The following is a 21,492-nucleotide window of genomic DNA, read 5'->3' on the forward strand; positions in this document are numbered from 1 at the left end:
GTCCTCCCCCCAGCCAGGAAGGGCGCCCTGGGCAGAGGCCAGGGTCCACCGAGAGCCAGCCTGGGAGGCGGAGGTGGCGGAGGCGGCGGAGGCCGAGGGGGACGGCTGCGACAGGCTGCAGCGCTGACTCAAGGGAACCGGACAGAGGCCCCGGCAGGCTCCGGGCCCAGCGCTGAGCCGGCGCTCCCTGCTCACAGCTCTCGTGCCACACGCGCGGTCAGCAGGTCCCCTCTGCACGCGGGCACTCCTGGCAGCTCAGCCGGTGGCTCCTGGGTGACCTGCTGAGCAGGCGGCGCGGCAGAGAGTGCGGGCCTCGCGGTGGGAAGGCTTTATTTCGGCCGGAGCCACAGGCCCGGCGAGGCCGCCGTGAGCACGTGCACAGCGCCGCGGGCACAGCGCCAGCGGCCGGAGCCGGGGCCGGGCCGCAGTCCCCACGGCCGCTGGGCAGAGAGACAGTCACCGCGGGCAGAGGGCAGCGGCCGTGGGGACTGCCCCCACCCCCGCCCGCTCAGGGGGCGCCCCCGCACGGGGCCATCTGCAGGTACTCGGCATGCAGCTTCTGCTGGGCTTCGAAGAGCTTCCGCAGCTTCTTGGCCTGGCCCTTGCTCAGCTCCTTGCCCTCCGTGTCGTGTGTGGGCAGTCCCTGCGGCAGCACGGCGGTCAGCCGGGCACCGGGCCCACCGGCTCACCGGCTCCGTCCTGCCAGCAGCCCGCCCGCCCGCCCTCGGGGCACCTGCCGACAGCCACGCTCCGGGCCGGGCGCCGGCTCCCGGGATGCAGGGACACAGGGGCCGGCGGGAGGCCGAGGGGCCGTGAGGGGCCTGGCGCGGCAGCACACCTGCCAGCTCGGGGACAGGCCCGAGTCCCAGGCGGTCCCCTCGGCTCAGCCCCAGCACCCTGGGCCCCAGGCGCCAGAGGACCCCACCTCCCCCGGCTGCGCCCCAAACAAGACCCGCTCCCCAGGTGCCGTTCCTGCATCGCTGGCAGGGGACCCCGCTCTGGGGAGAAGTGGTTCTTACGTTTTCGTCAAACCTGGAGTACTTGTCGCCTTCGGACAAGAACATCTCGCAGGGCGGGATCTTCATCTTGGCCAGCCTGGCCGCCTGCAACAGACACGGGCCGCTGCACGGAGCCACACGGGCCGCTGCACAGAGCCACGCGGGCCGCTGCACGGAGCCACACGGGCCGCTGCACGGAGCCACATGAGCCGCTGCACAGAGCCACACGGGCTGCTGCACAGAGCCGCATGGAGCCACTGCACGGAGCCACACGGGCCGCTGCACAGAGCCACACGGGCCGCTGCACGGAGCCACACAGAGCCACGCAGGCTGCTGCACAGAGCCACACGGGCAGCTGCACGGAGCCACACGGGCCGCTGCACGGAGCCACATGAGCCGCTGCACAGAGCCACACGGGCCGCTGCACAGAGCCACACGGGCCGCTGCACGGAGCCACACGGGCCACTGCACGAAGCCACACGGGCCGCTCCCCGCCCCGCCCCAGCGCCGATGCTGCCGACAGGCGAGGGGCGAGGAGCAGCGAGGCCGTGCCTCTCTGGGAGCAGTGGGCCGCTCCAGCCCGTGGGGGTGCGGGGACCGGGCGGGGCCGCTGGGGCGGAGGCACAGGGCTGATCCCACACAGAGCAGTACCTCTTGTTCTTGCTTCTTCCGGGCGGCCTCCTCCTTCTTCCTCCTCCGCTCCTCCTCCACCTGGGGCACAGGGCACGGTAACCAGGTCTGCCCCCGAGCTCCCGCTGCCCCGGTGTGGACGGCCTGCCCCGGGCATGGGGACGGCCTGCCCACCGGGAGGAACGGGCTCCGGAGCACCCAGGCCTGGCGGGCCACGGGCCTCGGGGTGCCCAGCCCTGCTCTGCACCAACACCACGCCGGCCGGAGGGTCCGGAGGACAGCCAGGGTGGGGTGCGGGGTCCCTCATGTGACCCCGAGGGCCCCCTGGCTGTGCAGTTCTGGCACCGCTGTGTCCCGGCCACTCCCTCCGTGGGTCACCAAGGCCCTCCAGGGGCCCGGCCTGGCTCCACCCTGGCCATGGGGGCATGGGTTCTTGGGGGGACGGTTGTACCCGGTGACAAGGGAGACACCCCTCAGGCAGGAGCAGGTGTGGCTGAGCAGGTTGGCTCCACCATCTCCCAGGACGGCCTCCCTCCCGCCCGGAGCTGTCTGAGGCCCCTCGGAGGACGTCTCTGTTTGCTATCGAGTTGCCGTCACCTGTGCCAGCGTTCCGCTCTGAACGTGTGAGGCCTGGCGTTTAATAAAGTGGAGCCCGGCCGGCGCGGCTCAGGGCTCAGAGTTGGATTCCCAGACAGGCACTGCCGGGTCGCAGGCTCGATCCCCAGGGGGCTGCGGGAGGCAGCCGGTCCCTGATGCTCCCCAATCACCGGCATGTCTGTGGCTCCCTCCCTCTCCCGTCCTCCGAGAGCAGTAGAATGTGAATCTTTAAAACGTACAAACAGCTAAACCGCCGCGGCTCCACTCACCCTCCGCTTCTCCTCTCTCTCTCTCAGGAGCGTTTCTCTGTCCACCAGCTTGACCACAGTCGGCAGGCCTGCAACCCAAGCGGCCGGAGCGCTGAGGCCTGGTGTCGGTCTGTCCCGCCGCCCCGCACGCCCCACGGCCGCCCGCTCGCCACACCCCCGCCCGGCCCCCGGGGCCCCTGGGGAGAAGCCAGGTGGGCCCCTTGCTCGCCGCTCGGGACAGAAAACAGTCACGAAGCACAAGTCCCCTGAACCCGTGAGCCCTCACGCTGTCTCTGAGCCTCGCAGACAGCACGTGACACGCAGACAGCACGTGACACGGGCTGTCCCACAACAGCACTAGGAAGGTGGCCCTCCCCCCAGCACCCTCCCCCACCCCCTCCCCCAGCGCCCGCGGTCCTGGCGAGAGCTCCTCGCAGCGAGTCCCAGGGGTGGCGGGCGGCACCCACCTTCGTGGTCCTCCAGCCGCACCCCAAGTTCGGGCAGGACGTCGTCCCGCAGGGCGTCGCTGAGCCGCAGCACCTCGGGGACTGGAGCGGAGGAGCGAGTCAGCGAGGCCGGGCCCACCGGATGGCGCCCGAGCCCACCGGACGGCGCCCGAGCCCCGGAGGGAGCAGAGCTGCTCGCCCGGCAGACGGAGCGGCCGGACACGGACCCAGCAGGGGGCCCTGGCTCAGCACCTCCAGAGCGGCCGCTGCTGGGGCTGCACAGACAGGCCCGGGAGCCACGCAGGGAAAAGCTGGGGTCCACGGGAACTACATGCTGCCCGTGGCAGAGGCTCACCACGCACTCCCGGGCCCAGAGCGGCCCCTAGCGGCCGCAGTCCTGCGGGAGGCAGCTGGGCCGGGCCCGGGGCCCACTCGCTCTGGGCTGTGCGGAGGCCACCCAGGAGGGCACAGGGCACCTGGGCGCGAGGGTGGGTGTCGGGACTACCAGGCCCAGGGGGTAGGGCCAGGCGCGCCCTCCGTGACGGACGCCCAGGGAGAAGGGCTGGCCCGGGCCCGCCCGGAGGGCCGGCAGCTCACCGTTGCTCTCGCGGGCGATCCTGCGCACGCCCGCCCGGAACTCAGACAGCGCCTGCAGGTACGGCATGACGGCGCCCTCCAGCTGCGGGGAGGAGATCCTGAGGGCTCGCCCTCGGTCCCGCCTCCGGCCCTCACAGGCCATACCCCTCCTCCTGCCCCACACACGCTCGCCCTGCTCTCCCTCGAACCCGCGGCAGACGGGGCGGCCACGGAGCGCATGGCCACTGGGCAGGCCGCGCGGGAGGGGTGGTGGGGAAACTGTTCCACCTGCCCCACTTCCCAGGCGACAGCCTGACCCGATGCCACCCAACAGACAGCAAGGCTGGTGAGGGGCACAGGGGGCCCCTGCACCCCTGGGCCTGGCCCTGGCCCCGGCCCCGGGCCGTGACCCTGCGGGGCCGGGCTCCGGGCTCAGTACGTCTGCCGGCGGCCGGGGAGCCCGGCGGAGCGGGCGGAGGCTTTCAGGGCTGGGCTGGGCCACAGCAGCGGCCCCAGCACGGGCACCACTCGGGGCTGAGCTGCCTCCCGGCTCCTGACACCGTCCAGGGTTGGAAGTGAGCCGAGAACTTGAAATGGCATGGACTGCGCGGCAGCCCTGGGCCCGGCAGGCTCACCCAGCCACGTCCTGTGGCCCACAGGCATTCTGGGAACCCGCGCCCACGGCCACTGAAGCCCCCGGCCCCCACGGGGCATTTGGCGAAGGTGAAAGGGAGGCTGTCCTCGGAGGCTCTGCAGACGGGGAACGTCGGGTCCCGTGCACGGGAACGAGCAGCTGGGGCTTTCCGAGAGCCGGCCCCGGCCCGGCGGTGACGTCACAGCGGGCCCCAGGGGGTGACGTCACGGCGGGCTCAGAGGCGCTGATGTCACAGCGGGCCCCAGGGGGTGACGTCACGGCGGGCTCCGAGGCGGTGATGTCACAGCGGGCCCCAGGGGGTGACGTCACGGCGGGCTCAGAGGCGCTGATGTCACAGCGGGCCCCAGGGAGTGATGTCACGGCGGGCTCCGAGGCGGTGACGTCACAGCGGGCCCCAGGGGGTGACGTCAGCAGCGGTTTGGGGGCTGCCTGGGCCGGCTCCCTGCTGGCTCCCGCCCCTCCCTGGCTCCCCGGCTCCTGCCTCCACTCCTCTAGGTCCCGCCCTCAGGCCTGAGGCCTCAGCATCTCCACCTGTTCTAACACGGAGCCACGCCGGCCGGGGAGGGGCGCCTCCTGACGAGCCTGGCCAGTGCGGTCAGTGCGGTCCTCACCGGGAGCCGTGTCTGCGGGGAGCTCTCGCACGCACAGGCCATGGGACACACGTTTCACGTGATCAGAGTGGACACGGTCACGCGGCGCGGGTGCGAGTGAGAACCACCTGCCACGGGCTGGGCCCTCTGGCCTGGCCTCTCCCGGAGCGGGCTCCGAGGACAGACCGCGGCAGGGAGGCCGGGCTGCCGTCCGCAGGGAGGGCGCCCCACGCCCAGCACAGCCGGGTGCCTGACCGAGGCTCGGTCCCGGGGCCCACGGCCGCCCCACGGGAGCGGAGAGGCGGACGCCGGTGCGGGAGGGCCTGGCGTGGGCTGTCCCGGGCGGGCGTACTCACGTTCAGGCTGCTTCCGGGCCCCCCGACGGGGAAGCCCAGGGCGCTCTCCTCCTCGATGGCCCCGAAGATCTAGGGGGGAGAGGGGCGTGGGAGGAGGTCCTGAGACGGCCGCCGGACCCCGGCTGCTGGGGAGGCGCCCAGGTGCTGCTGGCACAGCCCCGGCCCGGGTGCGGGGCCTCTGGTCTGCTTCCCACCAAGATGGAGGGAAGCCGAGGTGCACAGGTGTGATCGCTCAGCGCCAGGCCTGGGCTCACTGCAGCAGGTGGTGAGGAACCCCGCGATGCTCTCCAGCAGGGGGAGAGGGTGGTAGGGGGAGGGAGAATGGGGGGAGTGGAGAGGGGGAGGGGGAGGGGGTGAGAAGGGGGAGAGGGGGGCGGGGCTCACCTGCAGCAGGTGGGTGAGGTAGCCCGCGATGCTCTCCAGCGGGGGGGCGAGGAGGGTGAGGTGGGGGGATTAGGAGGGTGAGGTGGGTGAAGGGGGGGAGAGGGGAGGAGGGAGGGGGAGGGAGAAGGGGGAGAGGGGGCGGGGCTCACCTGCAACAGGTGGGTGAGGTACCCCGCGATGCTCTCCAGCGGGGGCGGGGCGAGGAGGGTGAGGTGAGGGGAGTGAGGTGGGGGGATTAGGAGGGTGAGGTGGGTGAAGGGGGGGAAGGCGGAGGGGGAGGGGGAGTGAGGAGGGGGGAGGGAGGGGGCGGGGCTCACCTGCAGCAGGTGGGTGAGGTAGCCCGCGATGGTCTCCAGCAGGGCGCGGTTGGGCCGCCTCCGGGCAGCCTTGCGGGCGGCCATGTACAGGTTGCACTGGCTGACCAGCGCCCGCATCTCCTCCAGGGCGGAGCGCGTGTCCACGTTGTCGCAGAGCGCCTCGTGCACCGCCGTCTTCTTGTCGAAGAAGCTGAGCGGGCGAGGGGGGCGGGGGCCCGGCTCAGGTCGCTGTGGGGGCCCCATGGCCTCAGGTCGCTGCGGGGGGGGCGGGGGCAGAGGGGGGCACAGACCCACAGACCCACAGGCCCGCGCCCGGCCTCACCTCTCGTTCAGCGCGGCCTCCTCCTCCCCCCACTTCTCGAACCGGCCGGTGACGTCCGCGGGGGCTCGGAGGAGGTCCTTCACCGTCAGGAAGAACTCCTGAGGGCGGGGGGGGGGGGGGAGCATCAGCGCGGGGGCAGCCTTCCCCCCCCGCCTTCCCCCCGCCTTCCCCCGCCCGCCTTCCCCCCGCCTTCCCTTCCCCCACCCGCCTTCCCCCACCCGCCTTCCCTTCCCCCCCCGCCTTCCCCCCGCCTTCCCCCGCCCGCCTTCCCCCACCCGCCTTCCCTTCCCCCACCCGCCTTCCCCCACCCGCCTTCCCCCCGCCCGCCTTCCCCCACCCGCCTTCCCTTCCCCCCCTGCCTTCCCCCCGCCCGCCTTCCCTTCCCCCACCCGCCTTCCCCCACCCGCCTTCCCTTCCCCCGCCCGCCTTCCCTTCCCCCACCCGCCTTCCCCCACCCGCCTTCCCTTCCCCCGCCCGCCTTCCCTTCCCCCACCCGCCTTCCCCCACCCGCCTTCCCTTCCCCCACCCGCCTTCCCCCACCCGCCTTCCCTTCCCCCGCCCGCCTTCCCCCACCCGCCTTCCCTTCCCCCACCCGCCTTCCCCCACCCGCCTTCCCTTCCCCCGCCCGCCTTCCCTTCCCCCACCCGCCTTCCCCCACCCGCCTTCCCTTCCCCCACCCGCCTTCCCCCACCCGCCTTCCCTTCCCCGCCCGCCTTCCCCCCGCCTTCCCCCGCCCGCCTTCCCCCGCCCGCCTTCCCCCGCCCGCCTCCCCCCGCCCGCCTTCCCCCGCCCGCCTTCCCTTCCCCCGCCCGCCTCCCCCCCGCCCGCCTTCCCCCACCCGCCTTCCCCCGCCCGCCTTCCCCCGCCCGCCTCCCCCCGCCCGCCTTCCCCCACCCGCCTTCCCTTCCCCCACCCGCCTTCCCCCACCCGCCTTCCCCCACCCGCCTTCCCCCACCCGCCTTCCCTTCCCCCGCCCGCCTTCCCCCCGCCCGCCTTCCCCCCGCCCGCCTTCCCCCCGCCCGCCTTCCCCCACCCGCCTTCCCTTCCCCCACCCGCCTTCCCTTCCCCCACCCGCCTTCCCCCCGCCCGCCTTCCCCCGCCCGCCTTCCCCCGCCCGCCTTCCCTTCCCCCACCCGCCTTCCCCCCCCGCCTTCCCCCCGCCCGCCTTCCCCCCCCGCCTTCCCCCACCCGCCTTCCCCCCCCCGCCTTCCCCCCCCCGCCTTCCCCCCGCCCGCCTTCCCCCCGCCCGCCTTCCCCCCGCCCGCCTTCCCCCCGCCCGCCTTCCCCCCGCCCGCCTTCCCCCCGCCCGCCTTCCCCCCGCCCGCCTTCCCCCCGCCCGCCTTCCCCCCGCCCGCCTTCCCCCCGCCCGCCTTCCCCCGCCCGCCTTCCCCCCGCCTTCCCCCGCCCGCCTTCCCCCACCCGCCTTCCCTTCCCCCACCCGCCTTCCCCACCCGCCTTCCCCCCACCCGCCTTCCCTTCCCCCCCCCGCCTTCCCCCCCCTGCCTTCCCCCCCCCCCGCCTTCCCCCCGCCCGCCTTCCCCCACCCGCCTTCCCCCCACCGCCTTCCCCCCCCCCGCCTTCCCTTCCCCCACCCGCCTTCCCTTCCCCCACCCGCCTTCCCTTCCCCCACCCGCCTCCCCCCCGCCCGCCTTCCCCCACCCGCCTTCCCTTCCCCCACCCGCCTTCCCCCGCCCGCCTCCCCCCCGCCCGCCTTCCCCCACCCGCCTTCCCTTCCCCCACCCGCCTTCCCCCGCCCGCCTCCCCCCCGCCCGCCTTCCCCCACCCGCCTTCCCTTCCCCCACCCGCCTTCCCCCGCCCGCCTCCCCCCCGCCCGCCTTCCCCCCACCCGCCTTCCCCCGCCCGCCTTCCCTTCCCCCACCCGCCTTCCCCCGCCCGCCTCCCCCCCCACCCGCCTCCCCCCCACCCACCTCCCCCCCGCCCGCCTCCCCCCCGCCCGCCTTCCCCCACCCGCCTCCCCCCACCCGCCTTCCCCCACCCGCCTTCCCCGCCAAGCAGCCGCGCTGAGGCCCCACGCGGCACGGCATGGCACAACCGCCCACCGCCGGGGCCACACGCTCCTTCGCTCCTTTGCTCCAGGCCGGCGGGTCCCTCCCGCCCCCGCCCCACGCCCGCGCCCCGAACGCACGTTCATGAACTTCTCGTACTGCAGGGCCGACTCCATGGTGTTGCTCGAATAGTCCAGCGTGTCCTTCCAGGAGTGCAGCAGGAAGGCCAGGCGCAGCTGCCTCGCTGCGGGGACAGGAGCCACGGCCTCATGGTCCTGAGGGTCCCGCCCGGCCCCGTCCCTGTCCCCATCCCCAGCCCCCGGCCCCGGCCCCGGCCCTGGCCCCAGCCCCAGCCCCGGCCCCGGACTCAGCCCCCAGCCCCGTCCTCTGTCCCCGTCCCTATCCCCTTCCATGGCCCCCGTGCCCATCCCGTCCTATCCCCGCCCCGCCCGGCCCCCGTGCCCGTCCGGTCCTGTCCCCCACCGGGTCCCCGTGCCCGTCCCATCCCGTCCCTGCCCGGCCCCCGTGCCCGTCCCATCCCGTCCCGCCCGGCCCCCGTCCCATCCCGTCCCGTCCATGCCCGGCCCCCGTCCCGTCCCCGCCGGGTCCCCGTCCCGTCCTGTCCTGTCCCCGCCCAGCCCCCGTGCCCATCCTGTCCCGTCCCCGCCCGGCCCCCATGCCCGTCCCGTCCCCGCCCGGTCCCCGTGCCCGTCCTGTCCTCAGCCCCCGTCCTGTCCCGTCCCGTCCCCGCCAGGCCCCCATGCCCGCCCGGCCCCCGTGCCCGTCCCGTCCCTCATGGCCCAGGCCGAGGGCGGCGCTCACCGGAGTGCCTCCTCAGGGCGTCCTTGATGGTGATGAAGTTCTTGAGGGACTTGGACATCTTGCAGCCGGCGATGGTCAGGTGGCCCGTGTGCAGGAAGTAGCGCACCCAGCAGTCGTTCTCGAAGTGGGCCTGCCGGGCGCGGGGCGGGAGCGGGGGGCTCAGTCCCAGCGGCTGCTTGTGGGGGGGCCTTTCGGGGGATGGGGGCCCCGGGCTCAGAGGGGACGAGCAGGAGGGGCCGGGGCTCCAGCCCAGGCCTGTCTGCGCCCACGGCCAGGCCACGTGTGGGAAACCAGCCTAAGCAGTTAGGGGCCAGCCCCAGGGCAGACCCCGGCATGGGGCCAGGCTCTACTCCTGCCCGCCCACTGGCCAGCTCCCCCTCTCCCCCAACCCCCCTCCCCGGGCGCCTACCTCGGACTGGGCCAGCTCGTTGTCGTGGTGGGGGAAGCGGAGGTCGAAGCCGCCGCCGTGGATGTCCATCGAGGCGCCCAGGAGGGTGCCCGCCATGGCCGAGCACTCGATGTGCCACCCCGGGCGGCCCTAGGACCCAAGGACCCGGTGACCGAGGGGCCGCCCTCCGGCTGCCTCCCCACCGTCCCAACCTGGAGCTGTGCTCCCAGAGCATGTGGGGCGCTGCACCCCAAAGCGAGGGGCCCACCGGCAGGGTCCCGGGGCCTGCTCAGGGGCGCCACCCCAAACCCTCACCCGCGGCTCGGGGCTCAGAGGGCCTCGCGGAGCCCTCAGGCTCAGAGCCCTGGGGGGGGGGTCCCCGCAGCCCACGGCCGGCCCGCCCCCACGGCTCCGGGGCTCAGAGGGGCCTCGCCGGAGCCCTCAGGCTCAGAGCCCAGGGGGGTGAGGGGGGGGGGTCCCCGCAGCCACGGCCCGCCCGCCCGGCTCACCTTCCCCCAGGGGCTCGGCCAGGACGGCTCCCCCGGCTTGGAGGCCTTCCACAGCGCGAAGTCGTTGGGGGACCGCTTCTCGCTGAGGCGCTCCGTGGAGACGCTCAGGTCGCCTGTGGGCGGGGCGGTCAGCGTGGCCTGACGCCATCGCTGTGCGTCCCCCGACCCCGCGTCCTCTGACTGTCCCCCTGACCGTGCATCCCTGACTGCACGTCCTCTGTGTGTCCCCCTGACCACGCGTCCTCTGTCCCCGACTGCACGTCCCTCTGTGTGTCCCTCCCTCTGACTGTGCGTGCCTCTGACTGTCCCTTTGACTGTGCGTCCCCGACTGTCCCTCTGTGCGTCCCTCTGACTGTGTGTCCCCGACTGCACGTCCTCTGTCCCCCTGACCGTGCATCCCTGACTGCACGTCCTCTGTGTGTCCCCTGACCACGCGTCCTCTGTCCCCCTGACTGCACGTCCCTCTGTGTGTCCCTCCCTCTGACTGTGCGTGCCTCTGACTGTCCCTTTGACTGTGCGTCCCCGACTGTCCCTCTGTGCGTCCCTCTGACTGTGTGTCCCCGACTGCACGTCCTCTGTCCCCCTGACCGTGCATCCCTGACTGTCCCTAGATGACTGTGTGTCCTCTGTGTGTCGCCCTGACCGCGCGTCCCTCTGACTGTGTGTCCCCCTGACTGCGCGTTCCTCTGACTGTGCGTCCTCTGACTGTGTGTCCCCGACTGTCCCCGACTGCACGTCCCTCTGACTGTGTGTCCCTCTGTGTGTCCCCCTGACTGTATGTCCCTCTGACTGCGCATCCTCTGACTGCGCATCCCGCTGACTGTATGTCCCTCTGACTGTGTTTCCCCCTGACTGTATGTCCCTCTGACTGTGCCTGCTGTGCAGGGCAGGCCCGCCTTGGGCGCTCTGCCCAGGTGCGGGGCCACGTCCAGCTGGCGAAGTCCTGGTCTGATCCCGACCCCCACAGCCGCCCCGGGAAACCCAGAGGCTCTGATCCCGACCCCCACAGCCGCCCCGGGAAACCCAGAGGACCGCTCTGATCCCGACCCCCACAGCCGCCCCGGAAACCCAGAGGACCGCTCTGATCCCGACCCCCACAGCCGCCCGGGAAACCCAGAGGACCGCTCTGATCCCGACCCCCACAGCCGCCGCCCGCCGGGCACAGGCGCAGCCGAGGAGCGGGAGGGAGGGAGGGAGGCGGCTAACGAGTCCTGCCCCGTCAGTCAGTAAAAGCAAGTCCACAGCCCGCACAGCCCTCTGGGAACCTCCCCTGCAGGCCCGCCTGCCGCTCACCTTCCCCCTCCTGCAGGGCCTGCTGGTCGCCCACGGCCTCGGGCACCAGCTTCCCGTACGAGTGCCGCTCGCTGGCCGCGAACTTGACCGTGTCGAAGTAGACGGAGCCGCCGGACACGTAGCTGGGGAGAAGCGGACACGGGAGGTGGCAGACCCCGGCCGCCTGAGCCGCCCGAGCCGCCGCCCGGCACCCGGAACCGAGGCCCGCGGGCTGCGGCCGCCCACCCGGCTCGGAGCCTGTCTCAGTCCACGGCCGTGCGGCCCGAGCCCACACGACAAGGAACGGCACACGCAGAGGCCAGGCCTCACCCCCGGCCGGGAGCGTGTCCGTGAGCATGCAGCAGGGGGAGCGGGAGGGGAGCCAGCGTGAGAGGGGTGCGGGTCACTGCGCCCGGGGAGCGTGGGGTGCAGTCCTGAGCCCCGCACCTGAGTGGCTGCCGGCTCCCAGAGGGACTGAGGGGCCGGGCCAGAGTTCTGACCCAAGGTCGGGCTCGGAGACGGTGCTCACAGGGCCCGGCGTGCCACTCCCGGCTGCTGGCCAGGAGGGCGCCTGGCCCAGACCCTCTCTCAGCCGGGCCGGACCCGGCCCTGCCGTGTGCTCTCCACGGCCCCTCCGGCGGCAGCCCCTCCGCGGCAGCTCCGACAGCGCAGGGCCCGCCCCAGAGCGGACTGGGCTGGGGAGGCCCCACCTGGGAACCCCGCCCCCCGGAGCCAGGGGCTGGGCTGCTCACCCGTAGCCATTGTCCACGATCCTCTGGACGAAGCGCACAATCTCGGGCACGTACTCGCTCACCCGGGTCAGCACATCCGGAGGAAGGACCTGTGGCCACAGCGGTCAGTCCTGCCCCAGTGCTGCCCTCCTGCGCCCGGCCGGGACGGTGGGGCCGGGCGGCGGGGCAGGGGCAGGGGCAGGGACTGCGGGGCCGGGACGGCAGGGGCCGGGACGGTGGGGCCAGGCGGTGGGGCAGGGGCAGGGGCCAGGCGACGGGGCAGGGGCAGGGGCCGGGACGGCAGGGGCCGGGACAGTGGGGCCGGGCGGCGGGGCAGGGGCAGGGGCAGGGGCAGGGGCAGGGGCAGGGACTGCGGGGCAGGGGCAGGGGCCGGGATGGCAGGGGCCGGGACAGTGGGGCCAGGCGGCGGGGCAGGGGAAGGGGCAGGGGCAGGGACTGCGGGGCAGGGACGCAGGGGCCGGGCAGGGTCAGCGGTCACTCACGTTCAGGGCCGCCATGTCCTTGTGGAACTCCGCCTCCCAGAACCGGGGCAGCTCGGAGAAGATGGAGTTGTCCGTCACCCCGCTGCCCAGGGTGGAGTCCAGCCAGTCAGACAGCACATCCCGGGCCTCGTCCAGCAGCGCCTGGGGAGCATGGCACGGTGAGGCCCACGGGGCCACACACACACACACACGCACACACACACGCACGAGGCCCACGGGGCCACACACGCACACACACACACGCACACGCACGAGGCCCACGGGGCCACACACACACACACAAACGTGCACGCCACGGCCGGTTTCCCTCTCCGTGGCTGCGATGCCCCCGCACACGGTAAGAACATGCAGTGATGCAGCTGAGTCACCGCAAAGAGCTCACGCCAGGGCCTGGCCCGCAGCTACAGGCGCAGGAGACGGGCCCACGGTCACACGGAGACCACACGCCTCCGCAGAGACACCCGCAGGCCCCTGGCTGCGAGGGGCGGCCACAGAGACGGCGCCCACAGAACACACGCCTCACCCAACGTGCCTCCAGGGCCCACGGACAGCCAGGCGGCCGCACAGCCGGGCCGTACAGCGCCGAACAAACGTACAGAACAGGCCAGGCCCGGCCGGCACGGGTGACGGTCCACCTGTGAGCCAGGAGGTCAGGGTCCGTTCCCGGCCAGGCTCATCCCCGATGGTGCGGGAGGCAGCACCCTGACGCACCTCTGAGGTCTCCCCTGTCCCCCCTGGTGTAGGTAGAGTTTGTACTTTAAATCGGCCGGGGGAGCCGGGGGACTGCCGAGTGCACCTCTGGGCGCCCCGGCGTCCACGCACCCCCACGGGGCCTCTCAGCCCGAGCGACGCCCTGTCCGAGCCCGGGGCCCGACCCAGCACCATGCCACCTGCCACGTGAGGACAGAGGCTGACACCCGGAGCCAGCCCCAGGCCACGTCCCCTCTGCCGGGGCACCATCCGCACTGCCCCCAGCAGGTTTCACAGGTTAAAGAGGGCGACCAGCAGGGGGCGCAGGCGTGAAGGCCAAGGGCCACCTCGCTGGTCTGCTGGGGGATGCAGGGCGTGGCCCAGGGAGATGGGGCTGCAGGGCAAAGCAGGGGTGGGGGGATGGGGGTGTAGCTGCAGGGCGTGGCTGTGGTCCCGGTGGGGTGTCCGCAGGGCAGCCTTTCGGAGGCAGAGGAGGCGGGTGTGTGTGTGTAAGGACGGCAGGAGCCCCCCAGCTCTTTGCGGCTTTAACCTCTCACCCGCTGCCGCAGGGGCTGCCGCTCAACGCCCGGAGGGCCTGCGGACCCGAGGGAAGGTGCTCCCCACCCGACCGGCCTGCCTCCTGCTCCCGAGGGGCGCGGGGGAGAGGGGGAGGGGGGCAGGAGAAGGGGGTGGGAGTGGGAAGGGGTGGGAGCCGGGCAGAAGGGGGGGATGGGAGCCGGGCAGGAGAAGGGGTGGGGGCAGGAGGCGCACTGCTCGGAGTGCCAGGAGGAGGACCACCGGGGAGCACCGGCGGCGGCCGCGCTCACCTGCGCCCGGCGCTCCAGCTCCTCGGCGGCCAGGCCGGCGCGCAGGGTGTCCTCCAGCGGCCCGGCGGCCAGCTGCACGGCGCTCTGCATGCGCTCCAGCATCTGCTTCTTGTCGGGGTCCGAGGTGGCGCTCAGCTTCTCCGCCAGCGGCTGGAGGCGGCAGAGAGGCGCCTGTGAGCCCGCTCAGGGCTCGCCCGGAGGCCACGGCCCCGGCCCGTCTCCCGCGGCCGTGACTGCGTCCTCCCCAGTCCCGGGGACACACACACACACACACACACACACCGGGAACGTTCCAGCAGGGGGCGTCCCACAAAGTGCCCGACAGCTTTCCTCCAAGTGGCCCAGAGTCCGCCCGCCGGCGTGGCTCAGGGGCTGAGCTTCAACCCACGAACCAGGAGGTCAGGGTTCAAATCCCGACAGGGCACATGCTCAGGTTGCAGGCTCGATCCCCAGGGGGGCATGGAGGCGGCAGCCAATCCATGATTCTCGCTCATCATTGATGTTTCCATCTCTCTCCCTCTCCCTTCCTCTCTGACATCAACAAAAATATATTTTCTTTAAAAAGAAGCCCTAACCGGTGTGGCTCAGTGGATAGAGCGTCGGCCTGCAGACCGAAGGGTCCCGGTTTTGATTCTGGTCAAGGGCATGGACCTTGGTTGTGGGCACATCCCCAGTAGGAGGTGTGCAGGAGGCAGCTGACTGATGTTTCTCTCTCATTGACGTCTCTAAGTCTCTATCCCCCTCCCTTCCTCTCTGTGAAAAATCAACAAAATATACTTAAAAGAAAGAAAAAAAGAAAATGGGCGTGAGAGCCGCCCTCCTCAGGCGGTGCCGGGGGCGACACAGGTGCCACCAGCCACGTGGCCCTTCCCTAAACGAGGCTGAGCTGCCATCTGACTCCAGGCTTTACCCACAGGCATTCCTCCGATCACCAAAGGCGGGGATGCTGAGTAATGTCAGCTGTGCTCACAGGTGACAGTGACCTCTAACAGCTCATTCAGGACGAAATGCGGAGCTGGAAGGACCCCTGTTCAGCGAACTCCGCAGAACTCCGGGGTTCGAACCTGAGGCCGGCGCAGCTCTGCCCCGGCCAGGGGCGCTGGGGGGCAGCGGGCAGTCAGGCGGCCCACAGCAGGGACGGGCACACCGGCGCGGGTGCCGAGGCTCCCGGTTTCCCTCAGGAGCCACACCGCCCGCCTGCGCCCACCGGACGGACCGAGGAGCCCTACCCCAGGCCAGCGGCACGCGAACACGCGTGTGTGACCGGGACCGGGAGCAGCGGGACCCACCTCCAGCGCGGCGCGCACGTCCTGCAGGAGCTGGGCCGGGCGGGGCCGCCGCCCCCGGTACTGCTCGAACAGGTGGTTCTGCCGGGCCCGCCGGATGATCTGCCGAGAGAGGCCCCGCTCAGAGCCGCTCAGAGCCACGCCTGGCCCCGCGGGCGCCCCGGGGTGAGGGCCCCCCAGGGTGAGGTCCCCGAGCCCGAGTGCTCGGCACCAGTGACCGCGAACACCGCCCGAGCTGGCCCGCCGTCACCATGTGACCCGCCCGGTCCTAGTCACGGGCCTCCGCGGTCTGACTCCGTCTGCCTGGACTGCGACCCCAACCGGCTCAGGCTGACCTCGTCCTGTTTCCTTTTCCCAAAGTTGTTTCTTTAACATGTTGCCTTGCCCTGGTCGGTGTGCTCAGTGGTTAGAGCGTTACCCTGTGCCCCAAAGGGTGCTGGGTTCGATTCCCGGTCAAGGGCAGGTACCTGGGTTGCAGGTTAAATCCCGGCCCGGTCAGAGCGAGTGGGAGGTAACCAATTGATGTGTCCTTCTCACATCAACGTTTCTCTCCCTGACTCTCCCCACCTCCCTCCCTCCCTTCCACTCTCTCTAGAAATCAAGGGGGAGGAGAGAAATATCCTCCAGCAAGGATTCACACACACAAAAAAACTGAAACTGAAATCTGTATAAAAGCCTAGTTTAGCCATTTGACTGGTAACTATGCTGCACCCTGGCCACCAGGGGGCAGACACGCTGACCGGTAGGTTAGCTTGCTGCTGGGATCCAGCAGATCCGGACTCGGCGAGACAGGCTGGACATGCCCTGGGTCCCTCCCAGCCCCAATCGTGCACCCGTGGGGTCCCTCAGCCCGGCCTGCGGACATCCCCTGAGGAGTCCTGGACTGGGAGAGGGCGCTGCAGGACTCACCCCCAGGCCCCTCGTAAGTAAATAAAACAGCGTGCTGCCAGCACCCGTTACCTTGTCGTCGATGTCTGTGATGTTCATGCAGTAAAACACGTCGAACTGGAAGTAGTCCCTCAGCACCCGCCGCAGGATGTCGAAGGAGATGTAGGACCTGGGGCCGAGAGGCCGTCTCCCACTGCACGCCGAGCCGGCCACGGCCACGGCCCAGCCCGCCCCTGCCGGCCACGGCCACGGCCACGCCTGCCCCCATGCCGGCCACGGCCACGGCCCAGCCCGCCCCCTGCCAGCCACGGCCACAGCCACAGCCACGGCCCAGCCCGCCCCAGCAGCCACGGCCACAGCAGGTAGCCCAGCGCCTGGGCCCCCCTACCTCCTCCCACCCCCCCACCCGAACTGCGGGGCGGGCAGGAGGCAGCTGGTCAATGGTTCTGTCATCACTGATGTCCTCCCTCACCCTCTCCTGTCCTCCCTGAATCCATAAAAACATAAACAACAAGGGAGAGACGCCAGGCTCTCTACCTGGCGTGGCCCATGTGGGACGCGTCGTACACGGTGGGCCCGCAGCAGTACCAGGTCACTCGCCGCCCGCTCTGCGGCACAAACACATCCTGCGGACACGGAGGCGTGGCGTCACAGGGAGCCAGGCCCGGGGGGACCCCAGAGTGCTTCATACCAGGCCACCGGGGGGCGGGGGGGTCTGAGGTCACACGGGGGGGATGGGGGGAGGTCTGAGATCACACGGGGGAGGGAGGCGGGGGGGGGGTCTGAGGTCACACAGAGGGACGGGGTCTGAGGTCACACGGGGGGACCTGGGAGGGGGGGTCTGAGGTCACACGGGGGGAGGCCGGGGTCTGAGGTCACACGGGGGGATGGGGGGGCGGGGTCTGAGGTCACACGAGGGTGGGGGGGTCTGAGGTCACACGGGGGTGGGGGGTCTGAGGTCACACAAGGGGATGGGGGGGGTCTGAGGTCACAGGGGGGGGCCGGGGGGGGTCTGAGGTCACACGGGGGGCTTGGGGGGGGGTCTGAGGTCACACGGGGGGCCGGGGGGGGGGTCTGAGGTCACACGGGGGTGCGGGGAGCGGGGCGCAGGCCGGGCAGACGCCAGGCGGCTCTCCTGAGCGAGGTGGCCGCCCTCTCCGGCCCCGGTCGCCCTCTCGGCCCCGGTGGCCCTCTCGGCCCCGGTCGCCCTCTCCGGCCCCGGTCGCCCTCTCGGCCCCGGACGCCCTCTCGGCCCCGGACGCCCTCTCGGCCCCGGTCGCCCTCTCGGCCCCGGTCGCCCTCTCGGCCCCGGACGCCCTCTCGGCCCCGGACGCCCTCTCGGCCCCGGACGCCCTCTCGGCCCCGGTCGCCCTCTCCGGCCCCGGTCGCCCTCTCGGCCCCGGTCGCCGCTCCGGGCGCAGGCGGGAGGAAGGCTGTGCCTCCTGCTGAGACGCTGCCTCCGTTGGCACAGCCGCCGGCGCGGCTCAGAGCTTCCCACCCCCCGGCCGGGCCGGTTCGATCCCGGGCGGGGCACGTGGCCTGGTGGCGGGCTCCGTCCCCAGTGGGGGCGTGCAGGAGGCAGCCGATCCGTGATTCTCCCTCTTCATGGATGCTTCTCTCTCCCTCTCCCTTCCTCTCTGACGTCAGTAAAACACACAAAACCAGCGCTGTCACAGGGCCACGGGGCCGGGCCCCTGGGGGCTCCGAGGCCCGGCCTGGCTCCTCGAGGCCCTCGGGAGGGGGTGCTGGGTCCTGTCCCAGGAAGACACGGCTCCACCACCCCCCGGCCGCACCCGACGGAGCAGCTTGGATGCGGGACCCCTTGCCCCGCCCCCGCTCCCCACCCCCCCACCGCCCGCAGGCCGGGCCACGGGGCGGGCGCCCGCAGGCTGCCGGTGCCGGCTTGGGCACAGCGCTCCGGCCGCGGGGCGGCTCCCGGCGGGCAGCGGGGGCTCACGCCCGGACTCAGGGCCCGAGCCCACAGGCGACACCACGTGCCCCACGCCGGCTGCTGACCTTGTTGCGGGTGAGGCTGTTGTACAGGCGCAGCTTGCAGGGCTCGGAGCCGGCCGGGGGGGCCCACGGGGGCTGCGCACGCCGGCCTCTACCTGTGGGCAGAGGGGCATGACACTGACCTGAACATACAACGAGCATAACATGGACCTGAACATACAACAAGCATGACACGGACCTGAACAACATACATGAGCACAACACGGCGCTGAACATGTGCATCCGCCAGCGCCGCCACATCCAGCGGCTGCTCCTCAGCTCTGCTCGCCATGCAGAGCCCACAGTCACAGCCCCCACAGCCCTTCAGGGACCCCTCTCACCGCCCCCCTCCCCCCGGCCGCCTGTGGGTGGGGCCCTGGACGCGGACACAGGAACGTCCATTCCCTCATGTCCCTCCCTCTCGCCTTTGCCCTAATAAATCACACACACGGCTTCACAGCCGGCCGCGCAGCCAGGAGCCGCCCGGCACAGCCCGCCCCGAGCCTTTACGAGCAGCTTTGCAGGCCCCGCCAGTGCGGCTGCCCTGTCATCACACCGGCCAGGGCTCCCGGCGTCACCGCAGTCGCACCGCGGGGGCAGCTGGCGCGTCCAGAGGGCCGGGCGGGGCCAGGAGGGCAGGTGCCTGGGAGCCGCCCTGCGGGCACAGTCACAGGGTGATTGCAGCCGCTGCCCCAGCGTGTCAGGAGGGAGCAAAAGCAAAAGCAGGTCAGCTCGGGGGGACAGAGCGGGCCCCCACCCCCATCCCGCACGCAACCGGGGGCCGCCGCCTGCGGGGCGCGGAGAGAGGCTGGGAGACAGCCTCCCCGGGGACTCAGCCTCCCCCACGGCCTCCCCGGGGACACGGCCTCCCCGCGGACACAGCCTCCCCGCGGACACAGCCTCCCCCACAGCCTCCCCGCGGACACAGCCTCCCCGCGGACACAGCCTCCCCGGGGACTCAGCCTCCCCGCGGACACAGCCTCCCCGGGGACTCAGCCTCCCCGCGGACACAGCCTCCCCCACAGCCTCCCCGCGGACACAGCCTCCCCGGGGACACGGCCTCCCCCACAGCCTCCCCGCGGACACAGCCTCCCCGCGGACTCAGCCTCCCCGCGGACACAGCCTCCCCGGGGACTCAGCCTCCCCGCGGACACAGCCTCCCCGGGGACACAGCCTCCCCGCGGACACAGCCTCCCCGGGGACACAGCCTCCCCGCGGACACAGCCTCCCCGGGGACTCAGCCTCCCCGCGGACACAGCCTCCCCGCGGACACAGCCTCCCCGGGGACTCAGCCTCCCCGCGGACACAGCCTCCCCGCGGACACGGCCTCCCCGGGCGATGACGGCTCGCAGTGACAGGACGGTGAAGAGGCAGGCCGGCCGGAGGCGGAGGGAAGGAGAGTGTGAGCCCCCCCAGGGGGCGCTGGGGAGCGGTCAGCCCTGTCACTGTGTGGGGCCGGGCACCGGTCCTCGTTGTGCCCATGAAGGCGGCCGCTCCGCGGAGCGGGCAGCGTGGGCGCGGCTCCGGGCCGGGCACGAGGCTGCGGGCGGCCGGGGGACACTGCCTTCAGGAGGTTCCGTCCCGGCCTGGACCGGAGGAGTCCTATCCCCTCACGCAGAGGCGGGCATGCAGGTCAGGCGCGGTGGCTGCTGCCAACAACATCCCTCCGCACGGGGCGCCCGCCTGAGGCAGCGGCTCTGCGGTCCCTCTGTGGCTGCAGGTGCAGCCGCCTGGCCTCCGGCTCGGTGAGGCCGCCTGGCCTCCTGGTCGGTGAGGACGGCGTTTACGAGGCCGCGCTCAGGGGCGGGGATCTAGGTCAGGGCGTCTGCTGCTGGGCTGTGGCTTTGAAGGACAAGATTGAGCAGCAGTAAAGACTGGATTGTCTGGATAGAGCATCGGCCTGTGGACTGAGAGGTCCCAGGTTCGATTCCGGTCAAAGGCTCCATCCACAGTGGGAAGCGTGCAGGAGGCAGCCAATCAGTGATTCTCATTATGGATGTTTCTCTCTCTCTCTCTCTCTCTCTCTCTCTCTCCCTCTCTCTCTCTCTCCCCCTTCCTCTCTGAAATCAATAAAAACATAAACAAAAACAAAACAAAACACATCATTATGGTCAATTACTAAAACATAAAAATGAACCCTGGCTGGTTTGGTTCAATGGATGGAGCGTGGGCCTGCGGACTGAGGGGTCCCAGGTTCCATTCCGGCCAGGGGCACAGGCCTGCGGACAGGGGTCCCAGTTCCATCCCGGCCAGGGGCACAGGCCTGCGGACAGGGGTCCCAGTTCCATCCCGGCCAGGGGCACAGGCCTGCGGACTAAGGGGTCCCAGTTCCATCCGGGCCAGGGGCACAGGCCCGATCCCCAGCAGGGGGCGTGCAGGAGGCAGCCGATGGATCATTCTCCTCTTCATTGATGTTCCTGTCTCTCTATTCCTCCCCCTTCCTCTCTAAAAGCAATAAAATGTATTTTAAAGAATAAAATAAAAGTCAATGGGAAAGACTGATTAAGACCCTGGGGTGAGAATTAACAAGGACAAGAAATGAACCAAGAACACACTTTTCTCTAAAAGACGAGAGAACCAGGCTGCGCTCTTCCGCCGGGACAGCGCCCTCGGCCTTCGGGGGCCGCACCCCGCGGCGGGTCCTGAGGCAGCGGCAGGGCTGAGCCCGGCCGCCCCGGGTCCGAGTCCGGGGAGGCAGCCGGCTCGGCGGGTGGAGGCGGACGGGACCCGGGGCGCCAGGAGGCGGCACCCGCGGGCGGGAGGGGGCACCGGAGCCGGCCGGCCCCGGCCCCGCAGGCGGCCCGGAGGAGGGGCTGCGCGGTCAGGAGCCGCCTCCCGGGTCCCGCGGCGCCCGGCCGGCCCGGGGCTCGGGGCCGGTGGCCGCGCGGCTGCCCTCGGACCCGGGAGCCGGCGAGCTCCGTCCGACCCGACCCGGCCCCGCCCGGCCCCAGGACCGGGCCAGCCCTCCGGCCCGGGGCCCCGCCGGCCCGGGGGCACCACGCGCGCTCGCTCACCCTGATCCGCGGAGGAGCCTGCCATCCTGGGGGACCGATGCCCAGCCACAGCGTCCCCGAAGCTGATGCAACTGCCGGAAGTCCCGCCCCGCGTCCCCGTCACTAAACAACCGTCCGGGGCATTCTGGGAGTTGTAGTTCTGACTTGGCTGGCTGGAGTGGCGTCCTCAGGACCGGGATGGGTGTCCAGCAGGAGCGCCAGGCTGCAGGCGAGGCAGCCCGGAAACCGAGGAAATAGACACAGCACGGAGACTCGGGCAGAAAGCCAGGCCGAGGGGACAGGAAACGGAGCAGACAGGGACACAACGGTGCAGCCCACTAGGAAGATCAGATGCCAAGCAGGCTGCGGCCACCTAAGCCAGTGTGGTGAGCCGCATGCGGTTCTTTGGCCCCTTGAGGGTGGCTCTCCCACAAAAATACCAGGGCCTGGGCGAGTCTATGTTGAA

The 21,492-nt window shown here is 71.8% G+C and overlaps 1 protein-coding gene across 1 annotated transcript; it reads right to left on the reverse strand.

Moving 5' to 3' along the window:
* Nucleotides 1-312: 312 nt before the first annotated feature.
* Nucleotides 313-21,132, reverse strand: CARS1 (cysteinyl-tRNA synthetase 1). Its single transcript, XM_084907062.1, has 22 exons — nucleotides 21,048-21,132; nucleotides 18,058-18,149; nucleotides 16,579-16,667; nucleotides 16,114-16,210; nucleotides 15,157-15,255; nucleotides 13,868-14,017; nucleotides 12,351-12,491; nucleotides 11,869-11,957; nucleotides 11,138-11,259; nucleotides 9,845-9,957; nucleotides 9,357-9,485; nucleotides 8,948-9,077; nucleotides 8,266-8,369; nucleotides 6,120-6,217; nucleotides 5,798-5,987; nucleotides 5,097-5,165; nucleotides 3,517-3,598; nucleotides 2,941-3,021; nucleotides 2,495-2,562; nucleotides 1,650-1,709; nucleotides 1,020-1,103; nucleotides 313-643 (listed from the first exon to the last, which is right to left on the reverse strand). The coding sequence occupies exons 1-22, from the start codon at nucleotides 21,070-21,072 to the stop codon at nucleotides 509-511; spliced, it is 2,247 nt and encodes a 748-aa protein (XP_084763188.1). The 5' UTR covers nucleotides 21,073-21,132; the 3' UTR covers nucleotides 313-508.
* Nucleotides 21,133-21,492: the final 360 nt, after the last annotated feature.

The sequence above is a fragment of the Pipistrellus hanaki genome, assembly GCF_964339955.1.
Source record: "Pipistrellus hanaki genome assembly, contig: scaffold_39, whole genome shotgun sequence".
NCBI lineage: Eukaryota > Metazoa > Chordata > Mammalia > Chiroptera > Vespertilionidae > Pipistrellus > Pipistrellus hanaki.